The following is a 12,328-nucleotide window of genomic DNA, read 5'->3' as shown; positions in this document are numbered from 1 at the left end:
GATGAGATGCTCTACCTCTATTTACCAGTCTATCGTTACCTCTTTGCATACGATAACTACTACCTTGATTTCTATCTACAGGTCTACTCGGCAGTGCATAAGGCTTAGCTCTTTCTTTAATTCCATGATTCACTACATACTTCGGACCTCCTCTAGTCTTGGCAAACAAATCTGCATCTTCCGCTACTTCACGGGCTGAAAACAACTTCTTACTACTAAGGTTCTGATATAGTTCTCTATTGCAGATATCTAAAAATTGATCCCTTACTATGAAGTCTAACAACTTTTCATAAGTCTTCTCCACCTTACTCAATCTTAACCAACCATCTAAGTATCTAGAAATTCTAGCTAGGAACATAACAAAAGTCTCATTTTCACGGGGCCTTTCAGTCCTAAACTTCTTCTTATACCCATCATCAGTCAACTCAAACTGCCTTAACAAAGCATCTTTCAGCTTATCATAATCCGTCCTATCTTCTAATGGAAGCCTATCAAATACCTCCCTAGCAGTACCTTTTAACAGAAACGGTAAGTTTAGTGACCACATTTCATGTTCCCAATTGAGCAGACGCATAAGTTTCATAAACATTCAAATACGCATCCATAGAATCAATCTTTTCGTCAAATGGAGTCATCTTAACCTTAACCTTACCTACACTCTTCTTACCTAACATATCTAACTCTATCTTCATCTTATATTCTGTATCTAACTTCCTAGCTTCTGCTTCCTCCTTCTCTCTTTCTAACTGACGAGCTATTTCTAACTTCTCTTTGCAACCCTAGCCTCATTACTTAACTTCTCTTTTTCCATTTCTATCACTATTTCTAACTTCCTATTTTCGGCTTCCTCCTTCTCTCTTTCTAACTGACGAGCATAATCTAACTTCTCCCTAGAAATCTTAAACTCATAATCTAACTTCTCTTTCTCATTACTTAACTTCTCTTTTGCTAACCTAGCTTCTAATTCTAACCTATCCTTCTCAGCTTCTAAACGTTCCTTCTCAGCTTCAAAACGTTCCTTCTCAGCTTCTAACCTACTATGTCTTTCTTCACGCTCCCTTGCTTGCTCCTCTTTAACAAAGTTTCTCAAAGCCTCATCAGTATACCCTAACTCCTGACCTACCTTCATCAACTCATTTACACTAGTCATCTTGAACTTATTATGTATATTTCCTACACTGTAACACTACTACAACAACAACTTAGGATACAAGTAAAATCTTACCGTGAGGTAGAACAATGATATCAAAGTATCATTAAAGGGTAACACTACAACCCTTAAACACAAAACGCTATATTCACTAATCACGGTGCACTATAACACTACACTTCAGTGTAACACCATATAATTAAACGCATTTATCACTCTAGCGCTATAAATCACAATGTACCTTCACTGTACACAGTACTAAAATAACACAATGTATCATATATTCTAAACACTATACCTCATCACTACAAACACTAAGTTTCAAACTCATCTAAGTATCTCACTAAGGTTGTATAATAATAATCTTAAGTGTACAGTAGACAGTAGGCAATAATTAAAACTGTTCAAAATACTTTAAACTTCAAAGTCCAAACTACGACCCAAAACTCAATGTCGCGTAGCACTTACCCCACAGTGCAAAAATATAAAAGGTATATGGCCAGTTTCAATATACTACAGACACAAAGTAAACACAAAGTAAAATTGTAAATGACAATAAATTAAATGTTCACCTAGATAACAGACACAGTTTCTTTATCTAGAAAAAGTACACAAGGCGGGTAGTACCTTAAATTGCAGAGTGTATGTGTGTATATATGTACTTCCGGTGTTTTACCGAAAGGTCACTTTCAGATTACAAAACTGGTGGTCTCATCATAAAGTGACACCTAAAAGGAGGAAAATGGAACGAACTCACCCTAAACGTCCAAACGTCCACTGTCGGGTCTGTGTGGCTGTTATAACCTCTCAGCTGGATAGCTGTCACACACACAAGTCCGTTTCATTTGTCACGGTATCAATCTGAAAATGTTAAGAAATTATAATCACACGAAATATAAAAAAAAAGAAAATAATTAAAAGTGATACAAAATTTAACTACCTTTAAGTAAACTAAATTTTTAATTGTAAATAAAACTTTTTACTTAAAATAAAACCAAAGTTTCTAGTGTTAGCTATATAACCTAGCTGTAGTTAAATGAGTGTGGTTTGTTTCAAATAACAACTATAGCCAACCGGTATCCAATCACGTCGAGGTCACCAAATGTCACAATAAGGACTACGATGGGATACCAGGCCGACCACAATTGCTATCTAAAATAACCAACAACTCAGAACAGAAAAATATATACAAATTTATTTACAATAAATGAATATTTATTAATGAAAAATGATTATATATGAAAAGTACTATGATAAGTCACTGCACAAACAAACACTATCAACGTATCTCAGTCTATTTCTCCCGTAAAGTTTCTGTCATGATGTTTCAATAAAGTGGTGGCGTTGTTAAACAAAATTCGTCACAATGGCGGGCGTCTTGTATAAAATCTTATCAAGCGTAACTGTACTTCCTACAGTGTTGGCACAGTTGATAGGATCCTGAACAAGGGCATGCGTCACCCTTTAGCCATGGACATACGTGTGGAGGGCCCGTGTCATCTTCGGGTGTGTCCTCAAATAAGAAGCTACAAAGTATAAAACATGGTAAGTTCCATGATAATCAAGCATAAGGGTATAATAAAGTCCCTTGGAAAAGACTCGACCTTTGTCGGTTTCCTATAAATAACGTGCTTCTTTGAATAAACAAAATGTCCACTATAGTACACCATACATTCCGTGGAACAAAAAATCAATCACATCCGCATAATACTGCGTTGCAAATATATTCAAATATACGCCACATAATAACCACCAATAAATAAACGTCTTCCAAAATCATGCCACTGAAGATCCTTCTCTAGAGATACGTTAGTTTTGATACGTTGTATTTACTTATAACAAAAACTGATGATAAATGAAATGAAGTAAGATGATAACGTAAATTAAATTGATTGAAACAAATCATTACGATACTGCAGCATTTTACATAAAGTTGCACAAATACGGTAGAACCATAATAAATTATTTATGAATAGATATATATATATATAAAATATTCACGGCTCCTATACAATTACAATACAATTAAAACTTCAATTAACATACATCAATTAACATGTCTCGGTATAAATTTGCAATAGCGAAACACTAGAATAAAAAGAGCTTTTAAAATTTAGAAAATTTAGAAAACAATAAATTACTGCCAAATAACTAAACCTGAATCAAATAAACTATAATTCTAATAGAAAATAGTATTTTACGAAATAGCAAAAATTTATGAAACAAAATCACTAGAAAATTAAATTTACCTTGTACAAGCTGTAATTTTATGACAAATATAATTTGTCTGTCACCGTCATAGTGACCTGTATAACGTCCAGTGCATTGCAATATGTCACTTAAAATTTAGTCAATCATAGATATAGCAAACTACTGAGTACTAACCGGGAAAACAGATCGTGCAAAACATGAAAAATCGATTTGCACGAAATAAAGCTGGGACGGCGGGAAAAATAGTTATGTAAAATATAAATGCAATATTTTACAAACGTACTTTCACTTTGTGACAGTAATCACTTCTTACAAGTTACAGCCTTCAAATTTCTAAACAAATATTTCTTCATATGAAGGTAATATGCATGGATGTGGTATTTAAGGTTACTTGGATGATGGTAAATCTAAAAAAAATGAGTTGCTGTTCTTCTTTCATGAATTGATGGGCTTGAGATGAAAGAGATTGTATCATTAATTGAGGTGACTGCTAAGAATAGCCATCATGACTCCCATGTCCTTCATGTTATACATGTATTTTTTGTTATTAATTAAGGTATTTTTCTGATAATAACAATCAGTAGGTTGTTAGTTGCAAAACAACTGATACAATTTTATATCTTATCTTATATCCAATTCATTTCAGCCCAGATGGAGTTAAAATTAGAAGCAAGCCCCACTTATCTCGTTACCTTGGTGAGGCATTTGATTTAAGTTCATTTGACTTTAGGACAGGAAAAATCATCAGTAGTTCTCATAGAAAAAGTAAGCGCCACAAAGGATCATCATATGACTATGCCAGAGGTTTGTGTGTTGTGCTTTTTGTGCATTTGTTCTTCTTATTTATAACCAACTGAAGTATAGAAAATATGCCAAAATGAAGTGTCATTAATAAAAGTCAGATATACTTTATTCTGCATTCATTGTTCATACTTAAAACACTCTTATTTGTCCTATTTTGTAATTTATTAGATAATCATGAAAATATTTAAAGAATTTTTTAAGTTTTCTCTTGAAAGTTCCTTCTTTAGGATGTCATTGATATCATAGAAAGATCTGTTTTATTACCTTATAAAGGTAAGCAGTTTCACTTTTTATAACAGGGATCAAGTAAGTAGTAAGAAATACATGTTTAGTCACAATTACTGTATTATAGTATACCTATTGTATACAATTCACTTTGACAAAAAAGGACAATTTTTTTCTTACATTTTATGAAATCTGACTGGAATTAAATGTAGCCAGTTTAAACTGAACATACATAAGTTTGAAAACAAATTCTTCAAATATATCATAATGCTCCATGTTCATTTTAATTCCAATTAAGCATGTTGGTGTGTAATTAGCAATAAATGATAAAAGATAAAACTAAGAGGCAGCATGATAATGATTAATCATTTGTTGTCCTTTTTATTTGCAGTAATTTTAGAAACATTTCTGCATGGTTCTGCAAATCATTTTTCAGTCATAAGAAACCATTTTTATGCCCCCGCCATAAAATGGCTGGGGAAAATAGTGTTACCCTGTTCCTTCATCATCAGTTTCCATTCATTATCTAAGTAACGGTTGCACATATTCAATTCAAATTTGACATATGGATATATCATGAGAAAAAACAGGTCAAGTTTGAATTTTATCATGGTCGGATGATTTTTGAGTTATGCCCCTTGATGAAATTTTCAGTTTCTGTTCATTATCTCCCAAACAGTTGTACACATTCAACTCAAATTTGACATATGGATAAGTCAAACCAGTGCGCAGGTAGGATTTAGTCAAGGTTCGATGATTTTTGGCAGAGTTATGCCCTTTTCACTTTGAAAAAAGAGAGGAAATTTTCAGTTTCAACTCAAATTTAACATATGGATATGTCATAAGGATACACTGGTCCAATGATAGCTGATAGAGTAATCTCTCTTGAACTTTGAAAAAAAATCTGAAATTTTTAGTTTCCATTCATTATCCCCAATTTGGTTGTACACAATCATTCAACTCAAATTTGACATATAGATACATCTTAGCAATAAGCAGTTCAAGTTTGAATTTGGTCATGGTTCAATGATTTTGGACAAAGTTAGCCCTCTTGAATGTTGGAGAAAAATTTAATTTTCAGTTTCAGCATTCATACTTTTATGGAAGTGTATGTAGTCATTATTCTGGCTACAAATATACAATATGCAATTTACAAAAGGTTAACACTGAATAGATTCAGTGCCTTGAACTTTATATAAAAATGGTTTGTGTTAGCATTGAATAGTTTTAAGGGCTTTGAATTTAAAATGAAAAAAATAGTTTGTGCAAACAAATTTTGAACTAAATATTATAACATTTGAAATTTCGGCTGCATGCGGGGGCATGACGACACATTTCTAGTTTCCCATTAGTATCATGTAGACACTTATTAGAGCTACTGTGCTTATTTGGAACTTTAATGTTCTCTCAAATTTGACTTTTTTTGTGTTCAGTTGTGTGGTTTGCATTAAATTTTATTTGATAAACATTTGCACATTTGTTTTGACTTGCTGTGGTATAGTCAAAGTGTAGTTGCTTAAATAAGAAATTTGTAACTACAATGTATTGTAAATTTACAGATCATAGTAAATAAAAGTATGTCACTTTATAAATGAAATTAATAAGTCAGTCAATTCATAAGGTTCATATAACTTTATCTTATTACACCCTCACAAACAAAGTTTAGGGGGATATAGGAGTCAGTCTGTTGGTCGGTCCACATCATGGTTTCCGGACAATAACTAGAGATTGGAATGAGGTATTGAAATCAAACCTGGTGTATAGCAACCTTATGTAGAAACCCCGGTTGTTATTGCATTTGGACTCCCTGGGGTCAAGGTCACCATTACTAAAAATAGAAAAATGGTTTCGGGACAATAACTAGTGTTAGGTTTGAGATATTGTAATCAAAGTTTATATGATGACCCTGGTTGGTATTGCATTTGGACCCCCTGGGGTCAAGGTCACTGTTACTAAAAGTGAAAAATGGTTTCCAGACAATAACTAGAGTTAGGAATGAGATATTGTAATCAAAATTGGTGTATAGCAAGCTAATATGAAGACCCTGGTTGGTATTGCATTTGGACTCCCTTGGGTCAAGGTCAGAGTTACTAAAAGTACAAAAATGGTTTCCAGACTCTAACTTGAGTTAGGAAAGAGATGTTGTAATCAAAATTGGTGTATAGCAAGCTTATCTGAAGACCCGGTTGGTTTTGCATTTGGATCCCTGGGGTCAAGGTTACCGTTTTTAAAAATAAGAAAATGGTTTCAGAACTCTAACTAGAGTTAGGGATGAGATATTGTTATCTAACATGGTGTATAGCAAGCTTATATGAAGACCCCAGTTGGTATTGCATTTGGACCTCCTGGGGTCAAGGTCACTGTTCATAAAAATAAAAAAATGTTTTCCGGACTAACTTAGAGTTAGAGCTGGTGGGGGTAGTACATGTAATCACCTTCAGTGATAGCTCTAGTTTAATAAAGAATCAGTCATCATAAATCAAAAGTTATTATAGATAATGTAAGATATATTAGAAATGTTACAGTGCCTATTGTATGAAGAATAAGTTTTATTTACATGGATGTTACACTACATTAGTAACATAGCAGAAATGAGAAGTTTTTTTCAAGAACTTTAGAATGTATGTGATTTCATATCTGTTATTGTAAAAGTCTAGCCTGTGAATAAAGACTACACATGTAGCTTTGAAGTAATGAAATTGACACACAAAACAACAATAACTAACTTATTTTAATCTATAATCACAGGTTTCCAGTTTTCCATGTGTGGTTGTTACTTGTATTGAATTGGCTTGTGCACAAAATGAATATTTCATCGATGAACATTCAAGTCAATGTTACAACTTAAAAGTAAAGCATAGCAATCAATGTGATAATCATGTATAATAATGTTATTACTGTAAATTCTAGGGATCAGACAGGACGCCAACCTTGCATTGCCAATTCGTCAGACAGCGTCAATATTTAAACAGCCTGTGACAGTGATCAGGAACCATCCCGACAGTGCAACTAAGTCAGATCTCAAACATGGCCCTCAAGAACCCCCACGACAGGTACAGGTTTTTATGATTTTCCACATACAGTAAACTCCGCTTATAACGAACTCATTGGGACATTCGAAATCTGTTCCTTATATCCGGAGTTCCTTGTAAGCATATAGCGAATAAGTTCCTTGTATCAGAAGTTTTTATAGCGAACAGTTTTACATAAAACGAACTAATTGTTTACCATCGTCCTCCATTTTGAAGAGCATTTGATTAAGAGAAATAACTCTTGGGCCATATATGCAATATTGTTATTTATTAACAATACAGTATCATGCACAAAAATAATCACTTTTCTTTGAAGAAATCGCTAATTTTAATTTAGGAATGTTTACAACTCTTCAGGCTAATTTCAATTTAATCTGTGCTGATGAAAACGAAAGTAGAATATACGTGATCTGTTAACGTATAGCCGATATTTTGGAGTTCGTTATAAAAGTGTAATTTTCTGTACTTTTTATGGCATTGGGACTAAAAAATGAGTTCCTTATAAGCGATAATTCCTTATATCCGTGTTCGCTGTAACCATAATTTTTTACATTAAATAAAGAAGGGCAAAATTCGGGCCAAAAAATTTTGTTCCTTATAACCGGAAGTTCGCTATAACCGTGTTTGCTATATTTGAAGTTTACTGTATATTTGTTGTATACAAGAATAATGTCTATTAAATAGATAATGAATAGTTTGACCTTTACCTTCTAGAATCTTGTGTTTAAATGAATGCTTTGAACTTGAAACTGTTTAAATGTTGTCAGTTAATACACATGTATTTAATTGATTTAAGTGTTAAAGTTTTAAATCTAAGCATCATACTTGGTTCAATACATTAGACATAGTCCTGTTATAAATGACTGGGCATTTTGTTACTGTGAACCACTATGGTCTGCAAGTTGTATTTTCAATTAATTATTTTTTATTTACTTATATTTTAATTAATTCAATTAAAAACTTCAACAATGATGAGTTTATCCCTTTATAAGAATATGATGGGTCAGTTGGTGTATGCTTGGTGAGTGGGTGGGTGGTTGGTCGGGTGGCATACATATTTTTAAAGTTGGTTAATTGGACCTTCAAGAATCTTTCTCTTTAAGCTTATTATTGGTTATGACTCATTTCAATCAGAAGTTGGGTTGTTATTGTTTTTTCCAGTTATTTTGGGAGAAGAGACTTCAGGGCCTTCGAGCGTGTGACAGTACTGAAGAACTTATTCAAAGCTTAGAACTACCTAAAACTGTTCTAGGTAAGTTAAATGTACACATTTATTTTAATGCTTTGTTACAAATAGTAATTTTACATGGCCGCATGTGTTCAAACCCTGTCAAGGGCAAGCTGTTGTTTGCTTGAGCAAGAAATTTTACATTCATTGCTTAGCACTGGTTGGTTCCAGAAACAGATTTGAGAGTATTTCAATAAGCTTATAGCTTTGACATCCAACTAAAATACATTTGTATAAACTAAACTAAGAAGTAATTTCCTAAATTACAGAACATGTTAACAATGTATGCAGGAAGGTTCTGTCTGTTTTAACGATTATTAGGGAAGGAAGGGATATTTTGAAGGACACTTGCAATGCAGGAGATAAGATTGTCTAGAAATGTTATGAAAATGCAGGTTTTTTTCCCCATGATTTTGGGAACATGATACCCATGGAATTGGGAATTTCAGTGATGTTTTGTTAAAAATTGGGAAAAAATGCATGACTTAAATTTTACAATGATGAAATGAATCAATGCAAAAAGTCACTGACTATGATGGCATCTTCAAACATTTAAGCCCTTATTTTGAAAGATTTTAGAATTAATTTTGTTATTCAATATTTTTATATTGTAACTTTAAATTGGGAATTTTTTTCTGCGGATTGGGAAAATAACATACTGTTTTAAGTTGGGAATATGACTGAATATCGGCAATAAAATAAGCCAAAAAATCCCTGAAATGTTGTGTAAAGAACTATTTGCTGAACTAACCCATGACATCTAATCAGTAATCAAAACATCTTAACTACTGTAGATACTTTCTGTCCAGATTATTGTTTTGACTGCACATTAGAGAGTCACAGTTTTGCTCTTTTCGGAAAATGGTGTTTAGTTCTACATGTAATTGAGAATTATATTATGCTATATTTGTTTTGACTGTTGTTTCAGGGATAGGACCAGAGTTGACAACAGAGAATATTCTACAGAGTATATCAGCAGCTCTTCATCTTGGAGCTGTCCCTATCATAGGTCAGCATAGTAACAAGAATCTGGTACAGAAAAATCCAGGTGTTCACATGGATGTTAACCAACCACATATTCAGGTAACTAAAGGCTGCCAGGCATTTGCTATATCAGAGATGAGATGTCTAGGAATGTTGTACCAGTTCTACAATAAATAATCTCAATTTATCATTATGGCTAAAAAACATCTGTTTTTAGTACTTTAAATCTATTTTATAACATGTAATATATGCAATCCTAGCTTGTCATGTGGAAATATTCATGACCCACTCAGTGGTGGCATTGGTTAAACATTTTAACAATTGAACACTAATAAAGCTGTAACAATGTAGTTTAATATATGGATACACCTGAGTTATGTTTTCCAAGCCCATTTTTGGGTCAAAAAGTTTAAGGTCAATGCAAATGTGACCTTTAGTTCAAATTGTCTCTTTATCTTGAAAATTTCCAGGATTTTAGTTAATCTTTGAATGTTAATGTCTACCTTTCATGAGATTACATGCACACATACTTCGACCCAGAATGAGTTACTTATTTAACATCATGATAGCAGTATTAGTGTTGTAAAAACTTATATACATCTTTGAAGCTCTTCTATCTGTATTGATGATCATGTCTTCTTTTTGATTCAGCAACTTATTGTATCAGATGAGGATATTAAGAAACAAGAGTCTAAAGTGAATGAGGCTAGACGTAAACTACAAGAGGTGATGAAAACATGAAGGTATGGTTTCTTAAATAAATTGCTCTAGGTCTTCTGCTCAAAGCTCAAGGTCACACTTGTATGAAAAAGTCATGATTGTGAAAAGATTGTCATATTTTGTGCATATTTTTGTTATAACATAATTTCCAGAGAAGTACAACCTAGAGCTTGCTTGAAATGATAAAGAGAAACAAATAAAAAAAAAACAACAAAACACCAGTGTTATTGAATTCTTGCTAGATCCTGAAACAGATATTAAATTGAATTTTGCATCTTTTAAACTATATATATATATATGTTTGATACTTTAGTTTATGATGAAAAGTAAATTTGTGTTTTGTATTACAGAATCCTAAACAGGCAGATGAGCAAAGTGACGTGATGTGCCACATCAAATTTTGACCTGGTGTAGCTTACCTTTGAGACATAGGGAGATGTGTAATAGTGAACATTTTGTACAGACATATTATGTGAATGTTATACTTGTACATACATCATGATGTCATAAAACATGGTCTCAAACTCATGTCTTCATGTAGAATGATTTGTGAATAGAATGTCACAAGAAAAAAAATTATGGATATAATTACTGATCTAACATCTTTTTTTGAATGTATTTATTTGACCATTTCAAGTTGAGTGTTATATTATGTTAGGTATATTAGTTAGTGGTAAGTAAATATCTGTTAACGTAGTTAAAGTATAATCATAATTATTATTAAAACAAAAAATCTTATAACAACACTACAGTGTTTGTAAAACATAAAAATAAAAGAATGTGAATTGTATTGATATTTTTATGATGATGACATTTACTTGGCTATACTTTGTAATAAATGTGTAAAAAATTTTGTTGTTGTTTTTTTTTATGTAGCATATTGTAGATCTTTGTATAAGTCCCTGACATAGTTTTTGTATAACTCCTTGACATAGCTAAGGTTGCTGACTTCAATCATTTGTCCCCAGCCCACTGCTGCAAGAACAAATCCTGTCCGAGATTTCGGATTCTTATGTGTCAGAAAATTCTCCAGATAGCTGTTGTTGTGCTAGGGGTGACATAGTGCTTGTGTGAGCACATATTCTTTCAGCAACTGGAAAGAAGTCATATGACTTTTATTATTTCAGGCCACTCACTTTCACCATTTTGAAATTACATATCAATAATTATCCAAGTGATTAGAAGTTTTCTTTGAAGAAAATCAATTTGAGTAATAGACTGACACAGAAAATCAATTTGAGTAATAGACTGACACAGAAAATCAATTTGAGTAATAGACTGACACAGAAAATCAATTTGAGTAATAGACTGACACAGAAAATCAATTTGAGTAATAGACTGACACATATATAAATAAGAAAAAAACTTGACTACACCGAGCAAAAGTAAGATTGTATTACATGTTTATTAAGTGTTTTCCTTTTAATTGCCCTAGTATCTGGCCTGCTATAACCATGTAATTACTATTTAAACCTTATCAAGATTCAAATTTTAGTACACTACACTGTAAAAGTGTTTCCTTGACCACAATGTCCAACTCTAAAATACTGTAACTGATCTGAAAAAGTATGAATAGAATTGTGTTGACCATGCCGACTATTTTTGACAAGATGTCTTAATAAACTTATTTGATAGAGTTTGGTTTTCACTTGGAATTTATCAAGGGAGGTAATTAAAATTACTTTTCTTTGGTTTAATATTTACTTTTTTAATTGACCCAGTCCTTGACTAAATTCTGTAGAAACACTCTTTGGTTAGCTCTAATTTTAACACCAAATCTTAAGTACGTCTTATAAATATTACATTTGTTACTTAAATTAGTATTAAAATATCTTTTTGTTCAATATTTTCGTTGGGTTAGTGAAGCTCTTTTCTTTTTGTCCAATAGAATTCTTTGAAAACATTTAGCTCATGAAATCGGAAGTGAAATGTTAACAAGGAAGAAATTTTGTAAACACAGGAAACGTGTTTAAT

General features: G+C 32.3%; 1 protein-coding gene across 2 annotated transcripts in view; it reads left to right on the top strand.

The window, feature by feature from the left end:
* The window catches only part of LOC132734249 (methyl-CpG-binding domain protein 2-like), a 32,657-nt gene extending 21,451 nt beyond the window's left edge, over nucleotides 1–11,206 (top strand). Inside the window, exons 2-7 of one of the 2 annotated variants that reach the window (XM_060720954.1) lie at nucleotides 4,008–4,126; nucleotides 7,301–7,443; nucleotides 8,584–8,674; nucleotides 9,579–9,733; nucleotides 10,286–10,377; nucleotides 10,705–11,206. In XM_060720954.1, coding sequence (XP_060576937.1) covers nucleotides 4,008–4,126; nucleotides 7,301–7,443; nucleotides 8,584–8,674; nucleotides 9,579–9,733; nucleotides 10,286–10,375 — 598 coding nt within the window. In that variant the 3' untranslated portion in view covers nucleotides 10,376–10,377; nucleotides 10,705–11,206. Of the gene's footprint in view, nucleotides 1–4,007; nucleotides 4,166–7,300; nucleotides 7,444–8,583; nucleotides 8,675–9,578; nucleotides 9,734–10,285; nucleotides 10,378–10,704 lie in introns of both variants that reach the window. The other variant, XM_060720953.1, reaches the window with a different exon arrangement.
* Nucleotides 11,207–12,328: the final 1,122 nt, after the last annotated feature.

This window comes from Ruditapes philippinarum, unplaced genomic scaffold, assembly GCF_026571515.1.
Source record: "Ruditapes philippinarum isolate M1 unplaced genomic scaffold, ASM2657151v2 ctg723_1_1_1_1, whole genome shotgun sequence".
In the NCBI taxonomy this organism is placed as follows: domain Eukaryota; kingdom Metazoa; phylum Mollusca; class Bivalvia; order Venerida; family Veneridae; genus Ruditapes; species Ruditapes philippinarum.
The sequence above is the reverse complement of the archived record's forward strand: the minus strand, read 5'-3'. Positions and strand labels throughout refer to the sequence as shown.